The sequence below is a fragment of the Perognathus longimembris genome, chromosome 2 (genome assembly GCF_023159225.1).
Source record: "Perognathus longimembris pacificus isolate PPM17 chromosome 2, ASM2315922v1, whole genome shotgun sequence".
NCBI classification, from domain to species: domain Eukaryota; kingdom Metazoa; phylum Chordata; class Mammalia; order Rodentia; family Heteromyidae; genus Perognathus; species Perognathus longimembris.
This window is the reverse complement of record NC_063162.1, coordinates 28,189,368-28,215,979: the sequence shown is the minus strand read 5'-3', so window position 1 is coordinate 28,215,979 and position 26,612 is coordinate 28,189,368. Positions and strand designations below refer to the sequence as shown.

General features: G+C 40.7%; 1 protein-coding gene across 2 annotated transcripts; it reads left to right on the top strand.

Moving 5' to 3' along the window:
• Positions 1-6,195: 6,195 nt before the first annotated feature.
• Positions 6,196-26,422, top strand: Cep55 (centrosomal protein 55). Of its 2 annotated transcripts, XM_048338678.1 has the most exons (9): positions 6,196-6,416; positions 9,851-10,045; positions 11,695-11,970; positions 15,340-15,408; positions 17,993-18,143; positions 19,682-19,992; positions 21,927-21,998; positions 22,744-22,869; positions 25,292-26,422. In XM_048338678.1, exons 2-9 carry the CDS (start codon positions 9,863-9,865, stop codon positions 25,490-25,492), a joined length of 1,389 nt encoding a protein of 462 aa, XP_048194635.1. In that variant the 5' UTR covers positions 6,196-6,416; positions 9,851-9,862; the 3' UTR covers positions 25,493-26,422. The 2 variants fall into 2 exon arrangements, with proteins under 2 accessions (XP_048194635.1, XP_048194636.1); XM_048338679.1 differs by lacking the exon at positions 22,744-22,869.
• The last annotated feature ends 190 nt before the right edge of the window (positions 26,423-26,612 follow it).

Here is a 26,612-nt window from a genome sequence, read left to right as displayed (position 1 = left end):
CCTCCTTCTATTCCTCCTTCTCTCCCTCCATCTCATGGCCACCCCTGTAGAAATGTTAACTGCTTTAATGGGGGAAAAATTAAAAACAACCAGGACCTTGAACATGCTAGGTATGTGCTTAACTGTTTAGCTATACCTTCTTGTCCATATTTTCTAAAAGAATCCTAGAACAAAAAGTCCTTTTCTGTAGGTATACTAGTGCTTCCCAATAGGAATGCAATATGAACTACACTTATCATTTTGAGCTTTCTTGTAGTAATATTATAAAAGGTAGCCAGGCACTGTTGGCTTGTGCCTGTAATCCTAGCTATTCAGGAGGCTGAGAGCTGAGGATCCCAGGTTGAAGCCAGACTCTTAGCCCCAATTAACTACCAAAAAAGCTGGACTTGGAGCTGTGACTAGAGCACTAGCCTTGAGCAAAAAGAGCTCAGGCACAGCACAAGCCCTAGTGCAAGCTGAAAGAATGGCACACACACACACACACACACACACACACACACACACACACACACACACACACACACAAAGGTAGGCTGGGCACCAGTGGCTCACACCTTAATCCTAGCTACTGAGGAGGCTGAGATCTGAGGATTGTGGTTCAAAGCCAGCCTGGGGCTGGGAATGAGGCTTAGCGGTAGAGTGCTTACCTAGCATGCATGAAGCCTTGGGTTCGCTTCCTCAGCGTCACATAAACAGAAAAAGCCAGAAGTGGTGCTGTGGCTCAAGTGGTAGAGTACTAGCCTTGAGCAAAAAGAAGCCAGGGACAGTGCTCAGGCCCTGAGTTCAAGCCCCAGGACTGGCAAAAACAAAAAACAGCCAGCTTGGGCAGGAAAGGCCATGAGACTCTTACCTCCAATTAACCACCAGAAAAGAGGAAGTGGTGCTGTGGCTCAAAGTGATAGAGTGCTAGCCTTGAGCTGAGGAGCTCAGGCACAGTGCCCAGGCCCAGAGTTCAAGCCCCATAACCGACTAAAAAAAAAAAAAAAAAAAAAGAGGAGGCAGTAACAAGTTTGACAAGAAATGTACTCATACAAACAGTATGTAACTGTAACCCCTCTGTACATCACCTTGACAATAAAATTAAATTTAAAAAAAAAGAAAGAAAATAAAACTGTGACACCAAAAAAAGGTAAAACACAATAAATGAACCTAGTTGGTTTGTTGACACCAGGGGTTTAAATTCAGAGTCCGTGCTTGTTAGGCAGATGAGCCACTCACTACACCTGTCCATGATGAGATTTATTTTATTTTGTTTATTTATTTACTTATTTTGTGCCAGATGGGACTTGAACTTGCCCTCTTGCTTAGGTTTTTCTGCTCAAGGCTAGCATTCTACCACTTGAGCCTCAGCTCCACTTCTAGCTTTTTTGCTAGTTAATTGAATTTAAGTGTCTTTCAGATTTATCTGCCTTGGCTGGCTTCGAACTTGGACTCTCAGATCTCAGCTTCCTGTGTAGCTAGAAGTACAAGTGTGAGCCATCAATGCCCAGTGAGATTGATTTTTAATATATTTTGTTTTATTCTATATTTCTACAAGACAATGTTTTGATCTGATAAGAATTTTGCATTGATATACTGTCTTTGAAAGCCATAGAATATATCAAACATCTCAATATGGACACCTTTTTGTCAGAGCACAAAATAAATGTGAATAAAATGTAAATTATTTTCTTATCAGACATACTTGATATACATTGAGGCTTCATGAGGTTTACAATTGGAAAAATAAATTAATGTACACAAATTGTTCCAAATTCAAAAGCTTTTAAGTAACAGAGCTGTATGCCAGCAGGTGACTCATTAATATAATCCTAACTACTCAGGGAGCTAAAACCTGGAGGATCACAGTATGAGACCAGCCTGGGCAAAACAAAACAAAACAAAGTCAGAAATTCCATCTCCCAAATAACCAGCAAAAATCTAGACTGGAGGCATGGCTTAAGTGGTAGCATGCCAGCAGAGCAAGGAAATCAAGCAAGTGTGGGAGTCTGAGTTCAAGCCTTAAGTTCAAATTATGGTACAGATAGAATATGCTAACCAGTGAATTTAGTATCAGTTTCTAAAAGTGAATTAAGTGGAACCTGAAACTCAGTTTTTCAATCATAGTAGTCTCAGTTCACACATTATCCCTGTGTGGCTAGTGCCACAATATTGGATAGAGCAGAGGAAGCATGCTATCACTAAAGAATGCCCTTTTGGGTGTGAAGGCCTATGAACTAGTGAGACCTCATGCATTAACTAGCAGCTCTTTGGAAGATACAACCCTTGGAAGATGACAGGCACTATCAAGCACAGAAGTCTCCTAATCTATTTAATAGTTCTAGACTTGCAGCCTTTGGTACTCTTTTGGTTTCCCAGGAACACTTGCCTACTAGGAAGAAAACGAGCTCCCCTGATGAGATAAATACCTAGCCTGCTTGGCTGTTCCATTTCTCTCCTTACATGAAAAAAGATGAACTGAATTGTCAAAGTCAAAGTACCATCACCTTGTAAGACCTCAATTGCAGTACTGTCAGCACCTATCTGTAAAGAGGAAACATCTATCTATCTATCTATCTATCTATCTATCTATCTATCTATCTATTGTCTGTTCCTCTTCCTGAGAAATCCTTAATCAAGGGGAAACTTTGGCCAGGAGCCAGGTCGTAGAGGGCCAGTGTAGACTGGAGTGCCTGGCCTAGCAGCCTCTGGCACCAGGTTCCTGGATGTTGGTCCACAAGGTGCTACCCCTCTCCAAACAGCCCTTCTCTGCTCTCTATTTGGCTCTAAGGTGAGTAGGAAGAGAATTCTCTCTCATTTTTATACATGTCTTTGGAAATAAAGTTTGCCATTAATCTTGGCTCTGGAAAACAAATGATATTCATATTCTGATTTAACTTTTGCAGATTTTCTTCTTCTCATCTGATACGTTCGCACATGAATCTCAATCTGACGAAAACCAAGATGGCATACTTTTCCACTAGAAATGAACACACATTAAGCCCACCCCATCCACTACAAGTCTCAGTTTTTTCCTTATTCCTACTTCTATTTCTTAAGGACTAGCTGCCCACTGACATCTATCATTTATAAATTATCTGCACACTAAATAGGATGAGGAATGCACAAAACCTCCATTCCTGAGTACTCTCTAGCCCTAAGTAACAGGGACTGGAATGGTGCTTGCAAGAAGTGCTGACCACATCAAAAACCAGACACAAGTTATTTTAACCCATAGAGAAACTCTGGTCACGTATGACTTGTTTAAAACTACCAGATTCCACATCTCTCTGAACTTCACCAAGGAAATAACAGTCTGCATGCTAGAAGACATTACATTTTGCTACACTGGACAACGAAGGTGGCTGCCTCTCTAGGTCATACTTTCCCTGAAAAGAATATAAAATTTTCCCTTAGCACAAGGAGTAAGATGGTCATTGAAAAGAGAAAGCCTGCCATCTTCCAACATGCTAACTTGTGATTAAATAAGCATCATGGACTGATGCCTTGAGTTCCAAGGAAACAAGTACCAAATATCTTCTTGGTTTTTTTTTTTTCTAATTCTTTGAAATAAATCATAGTTTTCTCATCCATCTTATTTAGTGACATATGAGTATATTGACTTCTGTTTGACAATGGCTCACTATGTTTGGTGGCAGGGGAGGTTGCCAGCGCCTGGGGCTTGAACTCAGGGCCTGAGCACTGTACTTTGGCTTTTGTGCCCAAGATTGGCATTGTGCCACTTGAGCCATAGCTCTACTTCCAGGTTTCTGGCAGTTAATTGGAGATAAGAGTCTCGTGAACTTACTTGCCTGGGCTGGCTTGGAGCTGTGATTCTCAGCTCAGACTCCTGAGTAGTTGAGGAGTATAGGTAGGATGGCTACATTTATTAAATGCTAAGTACTTCATATGATTTCCTTCATTCAATTCTCAATTAAATTTCTATTTGCATTATCTTATAGATCAGAAAACCCAGGCCTAGACAGGTTAAGTAATGTATGGAAGGTCACATATCTAGTAAGAGATATAATGGGGTTTGAGGGAAGGGATTCCCTGTCCCTCCAAGAGTCTACCACTCAGAGATAGTCTCAAGTAAAAAGATGGATTTATTGGGGAAGTTCCAGATGGATTGGTCCCAGGTCTCAGAAAAACATATAACACAAAACAGGACAGCGGCACAGAGACTTCCGGAAGATTTCTGAGTACCAGCAAATCAATTCAGCTCCAATGGAGAGCTGACTTGGGATGACAGAACACCAGACTCAAACATGTGGCATGGTGTAATGTCACCAGAGGTGGCCTGACCCTAAATAGGGTCAGGTCAGGGGGCTGGGTCACAGGAAGCTCCCAGTTCCAAGCACTTGACATACAGGTTCAGTAACCTATAGACCATGTGCCCGCCCCAGTCTCTTGGGATTCAGGAACTCCCATTACCTGGGCATGGGACTTCTCTTCCTGTAGGAATCCAGGCACCCCCTTTAAGACAATATGCTAGAAATACCACATGGTCAAGCTTGCCACACGCAGGCGGCCAATGAGGTTATGACACTTACAGAGCATGCCAGGTCTCACGCAGGTGGCCAGTGGAGTTACAACCTGTTACATAGTACCTGCTTGAACCAACCTATCACTCTAGTTAGAATTGGCTTGCGGATTGGGGGGGGTGGTGGTACTATTGTTTACAGCAAGGGGAAATTTTCCGGAGATTCTGAGCAGACAGGGCGTGGCCCTCAACTCTGAAGCTGGGGGTGGGGGGAGAGATAGTGGAGATGGAGTCAGCTTCTGCCCTTTTTAATTAATCTGAGATGGAGTCAATCTGACACCCCTCAACAGCCAACGATGGCACTGGCTAGATCTGACCTCCATATTACAGAGGCACCCAGTAAACTTAGATAATCAGTTTAGCCCTTATGCAATTCAGTCTTCCTAGGATGTCTTTCTATTTTAAATTTTCCCATGAGTTTAGTAAGAAAGTTTGGTAAGAAAGTTAGACCCTGCCTGGCAAACACTTTCTGTACCTAACATTTTTCTAAGCAATAGAGGCCTCAGGGCAGCTAAACCTAGACCCAAACTTTACCAAGAGAGGCATCAGGCTTGAGGGCAGCAATCTGGTGCTAATACTCTTTATCACTGGGGGTCACTATCTTTCAGTTCAGCTTTCCTTTGCCTCACAGCTAAGAGCTTTCCTTTGCTACACCATCCATCTGAGGTGTTGACCCCAGACTTTGGCATGATAAAAGCTCAGAATACAAGGGGATTAGTCCTCCTTGTGGAATCCAGTTCCTCCAGGAATGGAGGAACTTAAAAAAATTTTTTTTCTTGTGGTGCTGGGTATCGAACCCAGCGCCTTATGCATGCTAGGCAAGTATTCTACCACTGAGTTCTTTCTATGATCCAAAGAGTTCCATCTCACACTGAGAAAACTGGTCCTCAGAGGTGTTAATCACCCTCAGGTCACAGAATGAGTTGTTTCCAGAGGCAGAGCATCCGTTTATTAAAAAGCAGCATATTAAGAATAACCACAGGGCTGGGGATATAGCCTAGTGGCAAGAGTGCCTGCCTCGGAGGCCCTAGGTTCGATTCCCCAGCACCACATATACAGAAAACGGCCAGAAGCGGCGCTGTGGCTCAAGTGGCAGAGTGCTAGCCTTGAGCGGGAAGAAGCCAGGGACAGTGCTCAGGCCCTGAGTCCAAGGCCCAGGACTGGCCAAAAAAAAAAAAAAAAAAGAATAACCACAGATGGGATGGGAATATGGCTTGGCGGTAGTGTTTGCCTTGCATGGGTTCGATTCCTCAACACCACATATATAGAAAAAGCTGGAAGTAGTGCTGTGGCTCAGTGGCAGAGTGCTAGCCTTGAGCAAAAAGAAGCCAGGGACAGTGCTCAAGCCCTGAGTTCAAGCCCCAGGACTGGAACAAACAAACAAACAAAACAAAACAAACAAACAAAGCAGCAAACAAAGCAGCGCCCTTAGAAGAAATTCGAATTCTCTGAGTGTCAGACCTGGGAGGCCTTCGCGCCTTTGGGCCTCTCTGTTGGACCTGATCCCGCCCAGCTCAGCCTCCGTCCTCAAGTATCAGAACCCGCCTCCTGCCACTCAGAAGCCTCAGCCAATCGGGGAGCCGCGTCTCGCCGGCAATGACGTGCCCCGCCCCGCGACCGCGCGATTCAAACTCCCGGAAGTGGCGCTTGGGTGTGTGGGTGGGTGTGGTGGCCGAGCCCCGCCGTTCTTCACCTCAGGTGCTGAACGGCCCCGGAGTGGCAACGGCGTCCGCTGACAAGGTCTGGTGGGCCGGATCCCACAGCTCACCCCCGCGGCTGGGTCGGTCTACCCGGGAGGCGGTGGGCAGGCTGCGGGTCCCGGCTTCCGGCCTGCCCCGGGCGCGGTGTCCCTCCATCGGCCGTTGGCGTCTGGATCCCTCCTTCGGACTTGGCGGTGAGCACCGTCTCCTCCTGCCCGGGAGGCGCTGCCGGTCCGGCGGCTAGCCCGTGGTCTGTCGTGAGAGAATGGCTTTTGCGGGTGAGCGGTTAGCCCGCTCTTTGCGTGTCCTCCCCACAAGCTGCTGCCCTGGGCGGCCGCGGCCCCGACCTCTGGTTCGCGGGGGTTCACGGCCCTGGGTGAGGAGTTCGCCCTCCCCGGGGCCCCTCATAGATGCCCGGGCCGAGTGCCGGCCTCCGCTGGGGCTGCAACCAGTTACTGCAGCACCCGAGACAGGTGTTCATTGGTTGGGAAAAAAAAAATAGGTGGAGGGCGGGTACTGTGGAGAGCAGATATGAGGGAGGGGGCGGTGTCTTTATTAGTTTCCACATAGAAAGAGCTTCATCAAAAGACAAAACGGGTCAGGTAAGGGCTGACAGAACCCCTTGGGTGACTGGAAGGGAAAGAGCTGAGCTCCCACCCTTGGCTCACGCCTGTAATCTTAGTCACTCAGGAGGAATAGGGGTTCAAAGCCAGCCCGGGCTGAGAAGTCTGAGCCACTCTTTTTGTGAGTAGGTGAGGGAGCTGGTCCTGGGGTTTGAACTCAGGGTCTGGGGGAGGGGGAGTGCTCTTTGGTTTTTTTTGCTTAAGGCTAGTGTTGTACCACTTGGGCCACAATGCCACTTCCGGCTGTGTGTGTGTTTCTACCTAATTGGAGCTGAGTGTCACAATTTCCTCCCTGGGCTGGTTCCGAGCTGTGATCCTTAGATCTCAGCCTCCTGAGTAGCTAGGATTATAGGCATGAGATACTGTCACCTGTCTGAGACTCTTAACTCCAGTTAACCAGCAAAAAAACCAGACATGGAAGCATGGATCAAGTGGTAGCAAAAACCTAGAGCCTGAAGCCCCGAGTTCAAGCCCCAGTGTACACACACACACACACACACACACACACACACACACACACACACACACGAAAGAAGGTTCACACACACACACACACACACACACACACACACACACACACGAAAGAAGGTTGTTGGGACTATGTGGAGGCTGGTGAAGTCTAGGCAAAGTCCAGAAACAATAGGAAGTAAATGCCCCAGGCTGCTTTCAAATAAATGCTGATGATCCATTCATGCTCCATCCTTCTGTTGGTGTGAGAGGCTCAGTAGTTTCCTGTCATTATCCACCTAGTCCAAGTCCAACATCAACAGAAGCACATTTGAAGAAACTTGAGTGGTACCAGGTTTCTGAGATTTCTGTAACCATGCATCAACCTTAGTGAATTTAGTAGCTTAATCTTTGACCTCATTGGCAGAAGGCCAACCTTTTGAAACATGATTCAGTATACACAGTTGTAGTAGTATTTCTAGGCTTTTTTATTTTACACAGGTGACCTTAAAAGTTATGTCCTTACCCCTTATCTAAGTAGATCTCTTTGTTGGTGTCATTTCTCACTATATTCTGAACATTTCCTGTATGGAACTTAATAGAGTTTGAGAATCTATGAATCTGTTTCTGTGTTCTAGCTACCTTCTTTGCTACACTGAAAGCTTGGTAACATCAGGAAATACCTTTTTTTTTTTTTTTTTTAAACCAGTCTATACCCAGCACCTATTAAGGTGCCTGGTAAGTAGTAGTTTTTGAAATTATTTAGTGATCTCATCTTCCTCTAGATATCTTAATCACACTGCCTTCATTTTGTCTTGGAATATATGAGGTGGAAAGAAAAATGCTTTTTGAACCACTCTAATGAAGAGCTGCTTTTATATACTATTTTGTTTTTTGCTGTTGGTCCTGGGGCTTGAACTCAGGGCCTGGGCACTCACTGTTCCAGAGCTTGTTTGGCTCTCAAGTCTTTTGCTTGTAGACATTCTATTAATCAAGCCACACCCTCAGACTTTCTTTTTTTCTTGTTATTTTTTCAGATAGAGTAGGTTTCACTTTTGCTTCAGACCAGCCTCTCACCTTGATCTTCACGTTTACCACCTAAATAGCTGGAATTATAAGTACAGACAACCCACTCACCTCCCCCCCCCCCCCAGGTACTGGGCCTTGAACTCAGGGCCTACTTACTGTCTCTCAGCTTTGTTGCTCAAGGCTGGTACTCTTCCACTTGAGCCACACCTGCATTTCCAGTTTTTTTTTCTCTCCCTCTTTTGATAGTTAATTGGAGGTAAAGGGTCTCATGCTCTGGCTGGCTTTCAACCTTGATCCTTGGATCTCAGCTTCTTGAATATATAGGATTAAGGGCATGTGCAGTTTATTTTTTGAGGTAATGTCTTTGTTAGCATTTCTCTAGCCTCAGGTCCTCAGCTCCTCCCACTAGCCCCCAGATCCACCCATACCTAATGAGCCACTCCTATTCACTACCTACCTCACTTCCCCCTTTACCCCAGAGAGAGAGAAGCTGCCACCTGGATAAGGTGCAGACACCATGTGGCTCCCTCTCCCGAGGGAACTATGGCCCCACTAATAAACCTCCTTATGAACCTTCTTCTCCTACCTGTGATTATCTCCGCATGGTCCTCTGTGATGGCTGGGACCTATGCTTTCAGTCTTGATAACTTTTTTGCCTACCTGGGTCCAACTTCAGTCTTCCTATCACTGCCCTTGAGTAGTTGGATTATTGGTGTGTGCCACTTTGGCCCTATATGTGAAGTATATGTACAGTATATTTCACTGTAGGTCTACTAGAGTTTTTATATACTTGCTTCTAATCAGTCATCTAGTATTTTTGGCATATACTAAGATATCCTTACTTAATTTGGTCCCTTATTCTAAGTTTATTTCCTCCCAGATTCCCTGAATATTTTGCCTTTTTAAAATTTATAAATATCTCATCCTGGATTTTCCTCACTTCCTACCATACTCTCTTAAATGACTATTAATATAGAGTTAAACTAAGCATATTTTCTAAAACAGGTCATTTCATTGTGTTAAATAATGACTTTCTTCTTTTTTTTTTTTTGTAGTATGGGGTTTGAACTCAGGGCCTGGGCACTATCCCTGAACTTCTTTTGCTCAAGGCTAGCACCCTACCACTTGAGCCATTGCTCTACTTTTTTGGTAGATTATCACTAGCTATTTATTCTTGGGTCAGATATGTGATTATTACTCACTGTTTTGAGGGTTCTTTTAGTAACTGGAGACTACTTCTATTGTGTGTTGTTTCTTTTTTAACAGAAAATTTCTACCAAATTGTAATACTTGTGCAGACCAGGCACAAAAGAGAGATATACAGGCTGTCATATTTTTGCAAGGCAGATATTCCTCATATCTCTCACCTGACTTTTTTTTAATGGTTGAAATACCTCAGAAACCTCCTTCAGTCTTTCTCTTTCCCTGCTGATTTGAGTATTTCCTTTCTATTTAGAATGAAATGTTATTACGTTTATTTCAAACCTGTGATCTAAAATATAGTTAAAATATAGTTGATTTTTTCACAGACCATTTCAGAGATGTCTTCCAGAAGTCCAAAAGATTTAATTAAGAGTAAGTGGGGACTAAAGCCTAATAATTCCAAATCAGAAACTGAATTACAGAAATTTAAGGGTGAAATCACAGCTTTAAAAACATCAGTGGATGAACTCACAAACGGAAAAGAACAACTGACTGATAAAGATAAACACACACTTTTGGAGGTAAATTGTCTTTTAATCCTTTAAGTTGTAGTGAACATTCTTAGAAAACACTGTACTTGGATTTCCTGATGTTGCCTTCCCATTCTTGTATCTTTATCCATACCCTATTCCACATCTACTAATGAGCATGTATGTCTTATAGGACCCATTTTTAGCCTTTAGGTTTATAAGATCTAGTATGATGGAGGGAAGATTTGCAAATGTTCATGAGAGCTGTGTATGGTGGTTTATATCTATAATCCTAGCTGAGATTGGGGGGATCTTAGTTTGAGGCTACCCTACGCAAAAATTTTGCCAGACCCTACCTCAACCAATAAGAGTTGAGACCTGGATGTGACCCACCATTCTTTTTTTTTTTTTTTTGGCCAGTCCTGGGCCTTGGACTCAGGGCCTGAGCACTGTCCCTGGCTTCTTCCCGCTCAAGGCTAGCACTCTGCCACTTGAGCCACAGCGCCGCTTCTGGCCGTTTTCTGTATATATGGTGCTGGGGAATCGAACCTAGGGCCTCGTGTATCCGAGGCAGGCACTCTTGCCACTAGGCTATATCCCCAGCCCCCCACCATTCTTAGTATATAGGAAATGAAAATAGGAGGATTGAGGTCTAAGCCAGGCCCAGGGGAAAAAGTAACCCTATTGTAAAAATAATAGAGCCCTGAGCCAGTGGGTCACACCTGTAATATTAGCTACTTAGGAGGCTAAGATTTTTTTTTTTTGGCCAGTCCTGGGCCTTGGACTCAGGGCCTGAGCACTGTCCCTGGCTTCCTTTTTGCTCAAGGCTAGCACTCTGCCACTTGAGCCACAGCGCCGCTTCTGGCCGTTTTCTGTATATGTGGTGCTGGGGAATCGAACCTAGGGCCTCGTGTATCCGAGGCAGGCACTCTTGCCACTAGGCTATATCCCCAGCCCCAGGAGGCTAAGATTTGAGGATTGTGGTTTGAAGCCAGTGTAGACAGGAAAGTCTTGTGAGACTTATCTCCAATTAACCACCAATAAATAAATAGATCAGTCAATCAATTAATAAATAAGTTCTAGAAGTAGAGTTGAGGCTCAAGTGGTAGAGAATTATTAACTTTGAGCAAAAAAACCTTAGAGATGGCCCCTAGGACCTGAGTTTAAGCCCCAAGACTAGCATACATACCAAAAAGAGAAAGAACAAGTTGGATAAGAAATGTACTTGCCTTACATATGAAACTGTAACCCCTCTGTACTTCACTCTGACAGTAGAGAAGAAGAAAAATAAATAAATTTTAAAAAAAGAAAGACCAAAAATAGGAAAAGGTGTGGTTCAAGTGGTAGAACGGGTAGTTAGCAATCACAAGGCTTGTAGTTCAAACCCCAATACCACCTTCACTTTCCTCCAAAAATTAATTTTGGCACAATCCTTGGTTTAAGTAGTTTCTCCTTTGTGTCTATGCTCATTCATTATGTATGTGTGTTAAGTAGGACACATAATTACATTCATAATGTTTTGTCCTTTCATACATAATGTTTGTCCTTGAGCTGTTTGAGCATAGGACTGGATTTTTTTGGCTTTGATACCATAAAGCCAACTTGACATATAATAAATATTTAATTAATGCTTGTGGAAATGTATTGTTTAGCTGCAAGTTTGTCTTGACTTTGTTCTAAGTTTCTTCGTTTATGTGTAGAAAATTCGAGTTCTTGAAGCTGAGAGAGAGAAGAATGCTTATTACCTCACAGAAAAGGACAAAGAAATACAGCAACTCAGAGAACAGCTGAAGACCAGATATAATATAACTGCATTGCTTGGACAGCTGGAAGAGAAAACAAAGGAAGGTGAAAGGAGGGAACAGTTGTTGAAATCTTTATCTGAAGAGACAGATGTGCTAAAGAAACAGTTGTCTGCCACATCAACAAGACTTGCTGAACTTGATAGTGAAGCCAGTACCATCCGTTTATCACAGGTGCTGTAACATTTTTTTAAACCCAGATTTCTATCCTTTTGCTATAATTTGTAATTCTTATGAAGAATAAGTTAAAGAATGCTTGCCAAATGATGAGACAGCATTATTTTAGCTGAGTCCATTTTCCATAAGTAAAAGTACGAATGTGCTTCTATATCTCTACAATGGCCAAGAAGGAAGACTGTGTTAAGATCTTATTTCTATAGTTTGGATCATTTAAAGAGATTTAACTTTCTGGGGGTTTTGTTTGTTTTGTGCCAGTACTGGGCTTGAATTTGGGCTTAGGTACTGTCTCTTTTTTGTTGTTATTCAAGGCTGGAGTTGTACCACTTGAGCCACAGTTCCACTTCCTGCTTTTTGCAGGATAAGAATCACAAACTTTCTTACCCAGGATGGCTTCTAACTGGGATCCTTAGATCTCAGCCTTCTGAGTTGTTACGATTACAGGTATAAGCCACGTTTGAGATACAAAATTACAGTATCAAATATACTTTTTCTGTCTGCATGTACATTTTCCTCCTCTCTTGTTTGGGAGGTGGGTACCAGTAGAGTAGGAAGAACAAGGATTTGGAGGTAAAGGACAAGCCTAGGTCCAGATCTTGATTTTGCCACTTGTTGACTGTGTGACTGACAAATTCCTCAACCACTCTAGCCTTAGACCAGGTGGCTCAGCAGACCCCTTTAGTAAATTGCCATTTCCATATCAATAAAACCTGGATAAGAATATTGATAAATGAGTGTGATATTGTTGGTAAATTGCCTAGTATAGTGCCTGTCATATTCGTAAATGGTTACTTACCGGTTAAATGTTTGATTCTTTTGGAAATTTAGACATTTGAATAGTACTGATACAACTACTAAGATTACTTACAAAAAAATAGGTAACTTTTCAAATGTAACACCTCAAAGTTGTTAGTGAAGTCTCTCTTTGTACTTTATTTTCTTTGGGGGGAAGATAAAAAGATCAGACTTGTATATTTTATGGGCAATTGAATATTTCAAGAAATGACTTTAAAGATGGTGAGTTTTTCTGGAGAATTCCCACAGATCTGAAACTCATAAAACATTGCAGTCAGCTTCAAAGTGATTTCCTTGAATTAGTTTTGAATATGAAGTACAAATCTTAGTAGAAAATGTGTGTGTGTGTGTGTGTGTGTGTGTGTGTGTGTGTGTGTGCCAGTTTTGGGGCTTGAACTCAGGGCCAGGCCACTATCTCTGAGCTTTGTTGCTCAAGGCATTCTACCACTTGAGCCATAGCTCCACTTCCGGCTTTTTGGTGGCTAATGGGATGGATATATGAGTCTCATGGACTATCCTGTTGTGGCTGGTTTTGAACCACAATCCTCAGATATCAGTCTCCTGAGTAGCTAGAATTATAGGCATGAGCCACCAGTGCCCAGAAGAAAGTGTAATTTTTTTTTTTTTTTTTTTTTTTTGCCAGTCCTGGGCCTTGGACTCAGGGCCTGAGCACTGTCCCTGGCTTCTTCCCGCTCAAGGCTAGCACTCTGCCACTTGAGCCACAGCGCCGTTTCTGGCCGTTTTCTATATATGTGGTGCTGGGGAATCGAACCTAGGGCCTCGTGTATCCGAGGCAGGCACTCTTGCCACTAGGCTATATCCCCAGCCCAAGAAAGTGTAATTTTAAAAGATAGATTCTTGTAATAATTTTGTAGTATTGATTTCTGCTTGCCAGAAAATGCTATATCAGATAGAAACTGCTATATCAAACAGCTTCAAAAATCTCAGCATCTTAAGAGACTTTTCCTCATACCACAGTGCAGTACAGGTTGGAGTGGAGGCAGCTTTGCTCCAGTCATTCAGAGATCCAGATTGATTTCTTCTAGTGGCTTTACCTTAGAACGGAGACTTCTCACCAGGGCTTCTGTGACCTGCGAAATAGAGCATATGGGGGATTGTTAAGGAAGGTCTGCAATTGGCATGTTTCACTTCTGCTCATACTATCAGACAGCTCAGTCAGAATACTCCACTAACCACAGGGAAGGCTGAGAGAGTCTACTGTGTGCTTAGGGAAAAGGGGAGTAGAGGTGTGGATAGTGAAATCTCTGTCATAGTTTCCATCTGAAAGGGTGAAAAATCCTGAAATACAGCCTCTTCAGAGCTGGTTTGCTATATAGTTGCATAGCTACCTACTTCTCTGTCTTCTATGAGAAAATGAAGAAAAAAAGAACTGTGTTGTAAGTTCCATATACTTTATATGAACTAAAACTGATTGATACTAGTAGAGGTTGAGCATCAAAAATGCAAAATTTGGGGCTGGGAATCTGGCTTTGTGGTAAATTGCTCACCTTGTATATATACATGAAGCTCTGGGTTTGATTCCTCAGCACCACATATATAGAAAAAGCTGGAAGTAGCTCTGTAGCTCAAGTGATAGAGTGCTAGCCTTGAGCAAAAAGAAGCCAGGGACAGTGCTTAGGCCCTGAGTTCAAGACCCATGACTGGCAAAAAACAAAATAAAACAAAAATGCAAAAATTTTTTAAATCTGAAGCTCTTGATACCAGTGTGACGCCAAAAGTAGAAAATGTCACCTCTGATCCCTGTGACCACCCCAGCAAGAATGCAGGCACATTATACATTTCATATAAAAGTAGCTTCAGGCTCTGGGTATAAATAAAGTGAATAGTCCCATCTTGAAGACAACTCATTATGTATATACAAATATTTCAACTTCCAGAAAAATCTACAAATTCAAATGCTTATTTATTTTCTTAGCATTTTCAGATAGGGGCTATTCAAACTATGCTAATGTAAAATGTAATTCTTGAAAAGGAACTCTCATGTCTCATGTTTTGTTTGATGATTTATGTTTCCCAGCTTTCATTGAAGTAGCACAATTTTTTGACTCCTTTGGTGAAAAACCAGGCCTTTCTAGTGATTCTGTGCTCAAGATGAACTCAAGTCAAATTAGATCTGAAATCTCAGGGTTTCCAATCTGCTTGGAAAGCTTCTAGATGTTCTTTTTTTTTTTTTTTTTGCCAGTCCTGGGTCTTGAACTCAGGGCCTGAGCACTGTCCCTGGCTTCTTTTTGCCCAAGGCTAACACTCTACTACTTGAGCCACAGCACCACTTCTGGCCTTTTCTGTATATGTGGTTATATGTGGTGCTGAGGAATCCAACCCGGGGCTTCATGTATACGAGGCAAGCACACTTGCCACTAGGCTATATTCCCAGCCCTAGATGTTAATTTTCACAGTGGTCCCCTGGTAACTTGGCTAGATGGTTGTAAAGTATGTCACCAAATTTTGGGGTGCCCCTGAGAAATATAGTGTATTTTTATGGAACTGAATCTATTAAGGAAACTTGTGTTTTTGAATGTGTAATGTTGAGTGATATTGGATTATTTACAGACTTCAGCTGCTGGCTGCCTCAATTCATCAGTGGGTAATATTCATGAGATGGAAATGCAGCTAAAAGATGTAAGTTTATTTCTTGTTGGTGTTATGGGTAAATAAGCTATGGGACTAACTTGTATACTTTTAAATTTTTATAGAAGTTGGAAGCATTAGCACGACTACTGAAAAAGAATCTGGTGATGAGACAAGAGAACTGAGTAGATTATAATAATTGCCTAGGTCATTACCCAGACATTCAGGAGAAAATTTTCTTCAAGTAGACTCCAAATACCTCCACAGCGTCTCTTCTTCACCTAAGTCTGATTTGTCCAGATGCTATTTTATTGTAATTTTCCTTTCTTTTCTCTCTCTCCTTTTTTTCCTTTCTTTTCCTTCTTTCTTCCTTTTGGTGCTGAGGCTTGAACTCTCAGCTGCTTACTCTCACTCATGCCTGGCACTCTACTACTTGAGCCATGCTTCTAGTTCAAAATCGCTGGCTAATTGGAGATAAGAATCTCTTGGATTCGTCTGCCTGGGCTGACTTTGAATTAAGATCCTCAGATCTCAGCCACCTGAGTATTAAGATTATAGATGCCAGCCACTGGCACTTGGCTGTGTTGGAATTTTTGCTTACAGAATACTTAGTGGATTCCTGTCGGAACAGGAGGAAGAACATTCTTAGCATTCCATAGAACTTCACTTTTGCACTTTGTCTATATTTTTATGAATAACTTAGATGCAAATGTTAAGGGCATACCACACAAATGTGTAGATGACACTAACTGGAAGAAGTGACTAATGCAATGATGACTAAAGATTTATTGATAGCTATTTGCTACTCCATTTCTTGATGATATTTTTGAGAGGGGAAACAGCAGATGTGTGCAACCAGCTTAAAGAGGCAGGAAGTAAAATGTTTGCTGTATGGATGTAACATCGCCATCATGTGGCGTTTTAGAATATTGCCTGAGTCTTATGCTAACTTCATACTTCAGTAAAGTATCAACAGATTTATTTATAAGGAAAAAAATTCATGACTATCCTCCAATGTTGATTTAAACTGTTTGTATTAAAATGCTTCATAAATATGGACAAATGTAAAATTTGCTCTAAAATTAATTGTCTGTAGCATCTAACATGCTTCAGTTGATATGGTGTGGACATTTGTGCTTTTTGAGTCATACTATGACATGTATGCTAGCTCACTTAGCAATTAAATTTGAACATGATTCTGAAGCCCTCACCAGTCAAAAGATGCATGCATGGAACATGAACAGCGAGGTGCAGTAGATCTGAATAAAGGCTGACTACTGTCACCTGCTTTGAGATAGAATAGGAATCTCATCAACCTTCTCAATTATACTTGCTGTGAAGTCAAGCTGTTAGTATTCTTATTTCTTTGAGGCCAATTATGAAAAATTTCAAACATTCAGAAGAGTTGAAAGAAAGTATGAGCAAGTTCAGACCCACCACTAATATTGAATAATGGGACACTGTTTAAATCAAATTACTATAGTGAACTTTATATTATTAAGGATATAATACAGAATGGATCTCTGCCTTGATAAGGAACTTTAAAGCCACACAAGGACTACTAAAACAGTTGTACACAGAGCCCAGTATATGGGCTGGTGGCTGGAAGGCCATAGACTAATTCTTTGATCCCAGAGACCAATTCTGTCTTCTTGTCTTCTAACTCTGAAAATTCTTTTAAGCCCCATGCCTACAAATTTTGTCATGAGTTCATAGAGCACTATAGAAGGCACCTACTACAGCTTGGAGGAACTTTCTGACTTGAGAGCTTCCCTAAATAAAGATCTTTGTGTATATAAGCCTCAACTGCCAGTGTCTTTAAAAGATGGAAGTTCTTACCAGAAAGCAAAGGCTCATTTCTGTCCCTTTGCAAAGACATTCTAGTTTACAAAGGACAGTGCATAGTCACTGTGCTGTATATGTATATATACCTGTGTGTATATACACAGCTGTATGTATGTGTGTATAAATATATGATCATGTGTGTATGTATATGTTTATTTTTTAGATCTATCTTCCACATATGAGAGAAAATATGGAACCTTAGTCTTTCTGAGCCAGGTTTACTTCATGTAACATGTTCATCTCTAGTTTTATCCATTTACCTACAAATGATATAATTTTGTTCTTTATGACTGACTATACTCCATTGTGGATATATGGCATATTTTTTTAAATCTATGAATGAGTGGATTAAGTAGCAGGGCATCTAGACTGTTCCTCTACGTGGCTATTGTGAATAGTGTAGCAGTGACCATGGGCATTGAGTGTTTCTATTGTATCCTCACTAATATTCCTTCAAATACATGCCCAAGAGTGGTATCACTGGATCATATAGTAATTCTGTTGTGTTTTTTTCCTGAGGACTTGCCATACTGCTTATGATAGTGGTTACACTAATTTACATTCCCACCCAACAAGGCTCCTTTTTTCTGCATTCTCTCCCAGAAGTTGTTGTTTGTGTTCTTAATGATGGACGTTCTTCCTGGAGTGAGATGAGAGCTCAATGTTTTGGTTTGCATGTCCTTTACCACTATGTAAGTTTGATGTGTTGGAAAAGGCTGTTTCACTTGATCTCCCTTATGCTTTGCAAGATTTTTTTGTTTCTATTATTGATTTTCTTCTTTGTTGCAAGGCTCTGGAGAAGAATCAGCAGTGGCTTGTGTATGACCAGCAGCGTGAGGTCTACGTTAAAGGACTTTTAGGAAAGATCTTTGAGCTGGAACAGAAAATAGGAGCAGCTGCTCCTTTACTCCCACAGCAGACAAAAAATACTGAATCTGAAGGTACTGGTTAGTGTAAGTTTTCTTATAGATAGGCCTGACATTTTTCCAAGAGGAGTGATTCATCAGATTTAGATTTAGGTGAATATGTGTTAGAAAGTAAAATAAGAACATGTCTTCTAAGCTTGAGGTAAGTTTGTTCCATTTCCTGTTACCAAATCAAAAGAAAGCACAAGTCAAAGGTGAAGGGGGCATGATTGGGAGCTCAGAAATCATGTGAAATGTCCTCGTCCTCCACCCTTGCATGGCCCTTCCTTTCCTTCAAAGGCTGTTTCTGCCTTTATTTTCTGGCTGGTTATCTTCTCATTTTGTTTGTCCTTAGCATTTACTCTTGTCATACCCAGGAGAAAAAAATATGTTTTATAGATCGCTCTTCAATCATTTGATCCTCATCATGGATTTGAGATGAAGTTTCTTATTCACGAGGCTTTCTGACATGTGCTTTTGTAGCTTCTATAATGCTGATCTCAGCTGAGACAGTTGTCAGTTTGACAGCAAACCCATAAACTAAAGGGTGGGACAGAAGTGTCATTAGTCTCATTTTATAGAAGAAACTGCTTCAGCAGTTCTAGGTGTGATGAACTGGGATAAAAGAGAAACATACTCACGTGCACAAACAAAGCACTACTTAAAGAACCAGAAGCTGTAAGGGAAAGGGAGCCTTTACTTATGTAAAGAGAAGGCTTAAGAGAGCAGAGCCAGACTCATCATCTGGAAGCCTCACATCTGAATATTTATTTAAAGCAAAGCTAATATTAAAAGGGAGTGTCTCTAGACATAATTGAAAGTTGTTCAGCTCTTAACAGAACAGAGTTAATACTTGAATGGCTTTATGCATTTATTACATACTAAAGAAGGAGTTCTTAACTTAATTTTTTCCTTTTAATATTATAGTGTTCTTTCTCTCCCTCCCCCCCTTTCCTTGGTCTCTTTCTCAGGGTGGTATAAACATTTAATAAGGGAACCTATCACATGTTAATATTTCTGTCTTTTTTTTTTTTTTTTTTTTTTTGGTCAGTCCTGGGGCTTGGACTCAGGGCCTGAGCACTGTCCCTGGCTTCTTTTTGCTCAAGGCTAGCACTCTGCCACTTGAGCCACAGCGCCACTTCTGGCCGTTTTCTGTATATGTGGTGCTGGGGAATTGAACCCAGGGCCTCATGTATACGAGGCAAGCACTCTTGCCACTAGGCCATATTCCCAGCCCCAATATTTCTGTCTTTAATTCTGGTAATTATTTCCATATCTATAAATAATGAGCTACATCTCTATTTGTTCATTTATCTTTAGATATCAAGGACTAATTAGCCACAAATCACTCCTATGACTGTTCTTAGTTCTTTTATTTGTTTTATGGTGTCAAATAATATTCCTGAATTGCTATTTCTTCATTCCTCAAATGTCAGTCATAGCCCCCATCTAGTAACTTCATTTTGTAAATTGAAAACCTGGCGTGATCTCATCAGATGTATGTTTGAAGTTTAACTTCTCAGGTTGTCATTGACCTTATAAAGTGATCTGTGTCACAATGTCGTTTGCTACAGCTTTCCTTCAAGAAGAGAAGCAAAAATATTACAACCAATTGGCAAATGCCAAAAAAGATCTTGAGATAGAACGACAAACCATAACTCAGTTGAATTTTGAACTTAGTGAATTTCGAAGAAAATATGAAGAAACTCAAAAAGAAGTTCACAATTTAAATCAGCTGTTGTGTTCACAAAGAAATGCAGATGTACAACAGCTAGAAGAGAGCAGGCATAAAACAGAGAAAATACAAAGACTTAAGGAAGAGAATGATATTGCCAGGGAAAAACTTGAAGAAGAGAGGAAGAGATCTGAAGAGCTCTTATCTCAGGTAAGCTTACCAAGGAAGGCTCACCATGATTCAGAATTCAAATTTTCCTTGAGCACCTACCTACCAAGCATCAGAGACTGTTTTAACCACCAGAGAATTAGCAAGAAACAGGTTTCTGCTTCTCACAGGAGTTTTAAATTTTAGCATAAAAACATAAAGAAGTATCCAAATAAGCAAGTAAATTAAAGGAAATAAAGAGAAATTGGGAGCTAGTGAAGAACTCACTGAGGATATGTATTTGAACAAAGATTTGTCAGAAAGGTAACTTGTATTCCCCCTCATTGGAGGAAATCACATCCATGAAGGCTCTGAATGACAAGGAAATAACAAAAGAAAGATGTAAAGTAGTGAGAAGAATCAAGGTTCTTCCTAAGCTGGGATCTTCATCATGCCAGTACTATGCTTAGTGAATAGTGCCTTCCATGTTCTCATTATACATGCAGCCTTTTTTCTCAATAATTACTTATTTATTGTCAAAGTGATGTGCAGAGGGGTTACAGTTTCATACATAAGGCAGTGGGTACATTTCTTGTACAATTTGTTACCTCCTCCCTCATTTCCCCCTCTCCCCTCTCCCCCCATGAGTTAGTTGTTCAGTTGGTATACACCAAATGGTTTTGTAAGTATTGCTTTTGGAGTCGTTTGTCTTTTTATCCTTTGTCTCTCGATTTTGATATTCCCTTCCCTGGTTCTAATACCAGTATATACAGTATCCAGGGTACTCAGATGAGATACAGTGATAGCACGGGGACAACCACAGAAAGGGGATATAAGAGGCTCATCAACAACAAAAGAAGCTATGGTTTCACATTGCATTTTGAAAGTAATTACAACAGTGATATAACACTTGTTTCTATAACATGGAGTTCGTTTCACTTGGCATCATCTTATGTGTTCATAAGGGCATAGCTATTGGGCTCTGGTGATCCTCTGCTGTGACTAGCCTGCATGTACTAATTATTCCCTGTGAGGGAAACCACAGAGTCCATGTTTCTTTGGGTCTGGCTCACTTCACTTAGTATAATTTTTTCCAAGTCCTTCCCTTTCCTTATGAATGGGGCAATGTCATTCTTCTTCTTAGAGGCATAAAATTACGTTGTGAATATGTACCACATTTTCCTGATCCATTCATCTACTGAGTTGGTTCTATATTTTAGCAATGACAAACTGATACACGCAGCTTTGAGCCAGGATGTATTAATAATATTAGAGTTGCTAAGTTGGGATAATTAGAAATGAATACTACTTTGACAGAAAGCCATTAGTTTACATTTTGCTTGACAGCATGGAGTAATGGGTAAAAAACATTACCTGAAATCCATCTGGTCTCTAGTCCAGAAAATGTGGCCTTAGGCAAATCATCTGCCTTCTCTGATTTGTATGGGACTTACTGATCAAAGGAATAGTAACCTCTCCTTGCCTTAGAGGACCATTCATTGTGAGGGTCAGGGAAATGAAAAATGCTTTGTAAATGAAATAAGTATCAATGTTCGTTATTGCTACTACTGTCACCATAAATTTAAGAATCACCCAAAAGTTGAGAGTGGAAGAAAGGAGAGTTACCAACCTAACATGTTCCTTCATCTGCCTTGCTCTCCTATCTTTAGACAGGAGTAGGGGCACCTAAGCAGAAATGATTAAATTTTGCTCCAGCTCTGCAGCTAAGGAGGTGAGGTATTGTTATACTCTAGAAATGATGACAGATGTTACAGCCTCCAGGAAATGAGTAACGTGCCACCGAGTGTTTGTCAGTGGTCAGTGTGGTAGGTAGTTCAGGGAACTTGAAGCCAGCTCCATCTCACTAGCAGCTGTATGAGTCATCCAGTTAGCAGGTGTTGTCCTGGTTAGGTAGCTGACTGATGTAAATGCCTCATGTGTCCCAGGAAAGTGATAAAGGTCGGGTGAGACAATGTGGCTCTCTTTGCATCCTACAGGTCCGGTTTCTTTACAGGTCTCTGCTAAAGCAGCAAGAGGAACAAGCAAGGGTAGCTCTGTTGGAACAACAGGTACTCACTGGGGTTGCTTTGAAATTTACATCAGTCTGCTAGAAAATGTACTTTTTCTTGCTGTTTAAATTTGTCCATGGAGAACTATTCATAGTTGTGAAAAATGTTTTTTAAAAATCGTTCTTGAAAGACTAACAAAAAATGGTTTCTAGAGACTCAGTACTAGCTTTACATTCTTGGAACTGTCTTTAGACTAAACCAGTTTTTGGAGATGTAATAACATTTTCTTGCCAGGTAAATGCTAGCTTTGGCAGATTTTTTTGGTAGTTAATTGGAAATTATAGAGTCTCATGTACTTTCTTGCCTGGGCAGGCTTTGAACCATGATCCTCAGATCTTAGCCTCCTGAGTAGCTAGGATTATAGGTGTGAACCACCAATGCCTGGTGTGAGCAGGGGTTCTTATATTCCAGACCAAGGATAGGCCTCTCTTTTGCTTCTCCTTCTCTTACCCCTGAAATAAAGAGGAACGGGTGTGGTAGGGGGAGTGGATGGGTAATTCTAACCATCAGTGTCCTAAGCTATTCTTTCCTTACTCATACCACAAATTGTGGTTTTGCTTCTTGCATAAACCAAGTCCTCAGCCTTAAGTTTCATTTATTAACATCTCACTATAATCAGATGAATTCTTGCTAGGAGAGTAAAACATGCATTTTCTTCTTGTGTTCATGAAGAGTACAAGCATCCACTCAGGAGACCTGGACCCTATCTATCAGCTATAATTATTTTGTCCTGGGCATTTTCTAGATGCAGGCATGTACTTTAGACTTTGAAAATGAAAAACTTGACCGGCAAAATATGCAGCATCAACTACATATAATTCTTAAGGAACTCCGTAAAGCAAGTAATCAAATAACACAGTTGGAATCCTTGGTGAGTTTCAAATGGCTAACCTAAAACTTTAGGTTTTAGATAGTCTTTCTGACTTCTATTTATATGTCAAATTAGTTCCCAAACCAAGAGTGTATGGGATAGCGGGCTTCATCTCTAATCTATAAGTAGAACTCCTGTCGTTAGAAGCAATTACCCTTTGAGCATTGTTCAGAGCTCAGGAAGAGGAACATTAGTATGTACCTCTTAAAACAGTCACCTTACTGGTGTTTGAGATCATCTCTCCTTTCCCCTATCCAGGTGCTTTAATTCTCCCCTTATAGCACCTTCCTGAGGAGACAGGAATGGTGGGAGAAAGGACATCAAAGAATTTTGATCTGAAATTACATTTTTCTATTAGAAGTATTTTGTATTTAGGGATAATGGATTATTATCATAAATATACTTCTTTGTTGTGTATGATATTGTGGTTTGAACTTGAGGCTCAGCTGTTACTCTACCATGTAAGTCATACCTCCAGCCCAGCCCTTTGTTGGTTATTTTGGAGAAATCCTTCAGACTTTACTGTCTGGGCTGACTTTAAACCACAGTCCTTTGAATCTCAGCTTCCTAAGTAACTAGGATTATAGATGTGAGCCACTTTAAAAAAAAATATTTTAGGAATATTTTGAGTTAAATGTATGTTTTTTTAGTTACTGTGAAAACATCCTTTTGAGTATTATTTCGATAAAGATATGATTTGTTTCACTTATTTCCTTTTATCTTACTAATGATATTTTGGACCAACCTTACTGGACTCTTTCTGTGTGTGTGGTGTGTGTGTGTGTGTGTGTGTGTGTGTGTGTGTGTGCATGCATGTGCGTGTGTGTGTGCACGCATGTGTGTGCACATGTGCTCCATAAGTTCATATTTCATGTATCTGCTTGTACTGAAAGATATTTGGAATCGATTAAATAACATTTTAATAACAGCAAATGGCTCACATCTGCACTCCTAGCTACTTAGGAGATTGAAATCTGAGGAACCTGGTTTGAACCCTGCCCATGCAAAAAATCCAAGAGACTTTTATCTCCAGTTAACCAGCAAAATGCTGGAAGTGAAGTGATGAAGATAAGAGAGATCACTAGACTCTGACTTCAAGCCCCAGTACCAGCACACAAAACAAACACACACAACGCATCCAGGTATAACTCTTTGGTTTTCAAGTGACAAAAAAAGCACATGTTAGAAAAACTAACATAATTTACATATGAATAAAAGAAAGAAAATGTGTCCTAGCTCTTTTCTTTATTGTGCCATTGATTTTGATTATAACTTTTGAAGATTAGAATCACTTCTGGTAATGACTGTTGTCCAAAGTCTAGGAAGCCAGAGGGTATATGAAAGAATCTGTAATTTTGTTGTCTTTCTTATGTTCCTATTGTCTTCATAGTGTGAGATATAAATATATACACATACACACATGCACATAGAGAAAGAAACTCACTTTTTAAACTTTCTTGACTATTCTGAATTCTTAAAGGAAAAACATGAAAAAGGAAAATGAATAAAGGATTATAGAATGCTCATTTCTGTGTATAAACTAGTCTGCTAAAATTCTTAGTGGCTTTTAATTCCATGTAGTTCTTTTTTGTTTGTTTGTTTCTGTTTTTGAGATAAGAGTTTCACTTCATAGCCCAGGCTGGCCTGGAAATCTTAAATCATTTTGCCTCACCCTCTTACCTGCTGGGATCTATATAGTTCATTATTGATAAAGTTGCCTGTTTTATAAAACTAGCAAATTTAATGCATGTATGAAAATGTCATGATGAAATGAAACTCCTTTGTTGGTATAATATATATTAATTAAAAAGATTTGAGTGACTATGAGAAAAAAACTAGCAAATGTAGTGAACCTCACACAGACCTTCTTTCCTTCCTTCCTTCCTTCCTTCCTTCCTTCCTTCCTTCCTTCCTTCCTTCCTTCCTTCCTTCCTTCCTTCCTTCCTTTTTTTGCTGGTCCTGGGGCTTGAACTCTGGGCCTAGGCACTGTTCCTGAGTTTTTGTGCTCAAGGTTAACACTCTACCACTTGAGCCACACTCCATTCCCAGCTTTTTGTGGTTAATTAGAGATAAGAGTCTCATGGACTTTTCTGCCTAGGCTGGCTTCAAACCTCAATCCTCAAATCCCAACCTCCTGAGTAGTTAGGATTACAGGTGTGAGTCAGCAGTGCCCAACTTCACACAGATTCTTTGCCTCTTAACAGAACCTTTTAATATAAGCACTCGACTGCAGTACTTTTCTGGGCAATTTGGACAATTAGAATAATTTTCTGGGTAATCTATGACTGCCTCATATGTTGCTGCCAAGATCCTGACAAGCAGTGTCTGCAGGGCTGAAGCAGCTTGCAGACATACATCAGTTAATGTTGCTGAGCAGTAGGCCTTGTGTACAACTAGTGTTCATTTGAAACTTCTTTTTCAGAAACAGCTTCACGAGTTTGCCTTCACAGAGGCATTTGCCGCTTCCCAGGGAGAAAGTGAAAACAGAAGAAAAATTACCTCGCCAAAAAGTCCCAGTACTGCACTAAATGAAAGCCTGGTGGAATGTCCCAAGTGCAATGTCCAGTATCCAGCCACCGAGCATCGAGATCTGCTAGTCCATGTTGAATACTGTTCTGAGTAGCAGAATTGTTATTGCTGGGTTTTTGTGCAGAAAGATTGAATACTGTATCTTACGTTTGCTTAGGGACATCTTGATTACATATGCCACCTCTTGCACATGAAGCTGCCTACCTACCTTTGACACAGATGGTAATGTGCCTGGAAATCATGGCATCTCCCAAAATGCTGCTTTGCATTTTCCTTGACACTGATTCCTCCCTGTGATGGGTCACGGGCTGCAGTGACACATGTGGTGAGCAATGGGTATTGAGACTACTAATGTTTTGCACTGTTAAAATACTTGACAAAGCGAAGACAGTTACTGCTTGTAGGTTAAAGCAGTTGCACCAGCAAGCAAAATTTGTTTGGGGGGCTTTATAAATCAAAAGTAATTAACTGTCTTGCTGTGTTGACTTTTTTTTTTTTAAGAGCTTTGCTTAGCATACTAACAATTCCAGTTTTCATACCAGCAGTTAAAACATAATAGTATTTTTCACTTTTTCCTTGCTATTATAAAGCGGTTATTAGAAAAGTTGAGAATTTTCACAACCTTTATTGCTGCTTCCTGATGAAACTGTAAACCCAGCCATCTAAGCACAAAGCAGATTTTGTTTGAGGAATACTTTTAAGTAGCCACACACAATGTTTTCTCTCATATTATCTGGCTGTAACTTTAAGTTGGATTTCATTAGCACTAGTTGGGTTAGTTAAATTGTTAAGATAAATTTTAACAAAACTAGCCTTCTTGTTTGACGTACAGTAATTTTTATTTTTTCTTTATTTTTGGCATTGTTAAAACTGGGCAATGTAATTATCAGATACTGTTTTGAAGAGATTTTTATACATGCTTTACGTAAACAAAAAGTTTTATTTCTTCAGGTTTTCTAACATGCTTAACACTGGGCTACTGTTAGCAATATAAAGGAAAAAAGAATAAAATTATTTAATGTTTTACTATGTCATGTGTATCTATATACATACGATTGTCAAAATGTCTACCCTCAGCATGTTGGGAGTTCAATATTAACATCTACTATAAGATGCTAAGGTAATTAAGGAAACAGCAGAATCGAAAGAGGTAGGAGTAGGTGGTTTCAAGCATCCTTGTTGGGCAGATTACAACTCTTGATCAGTAAGTATGA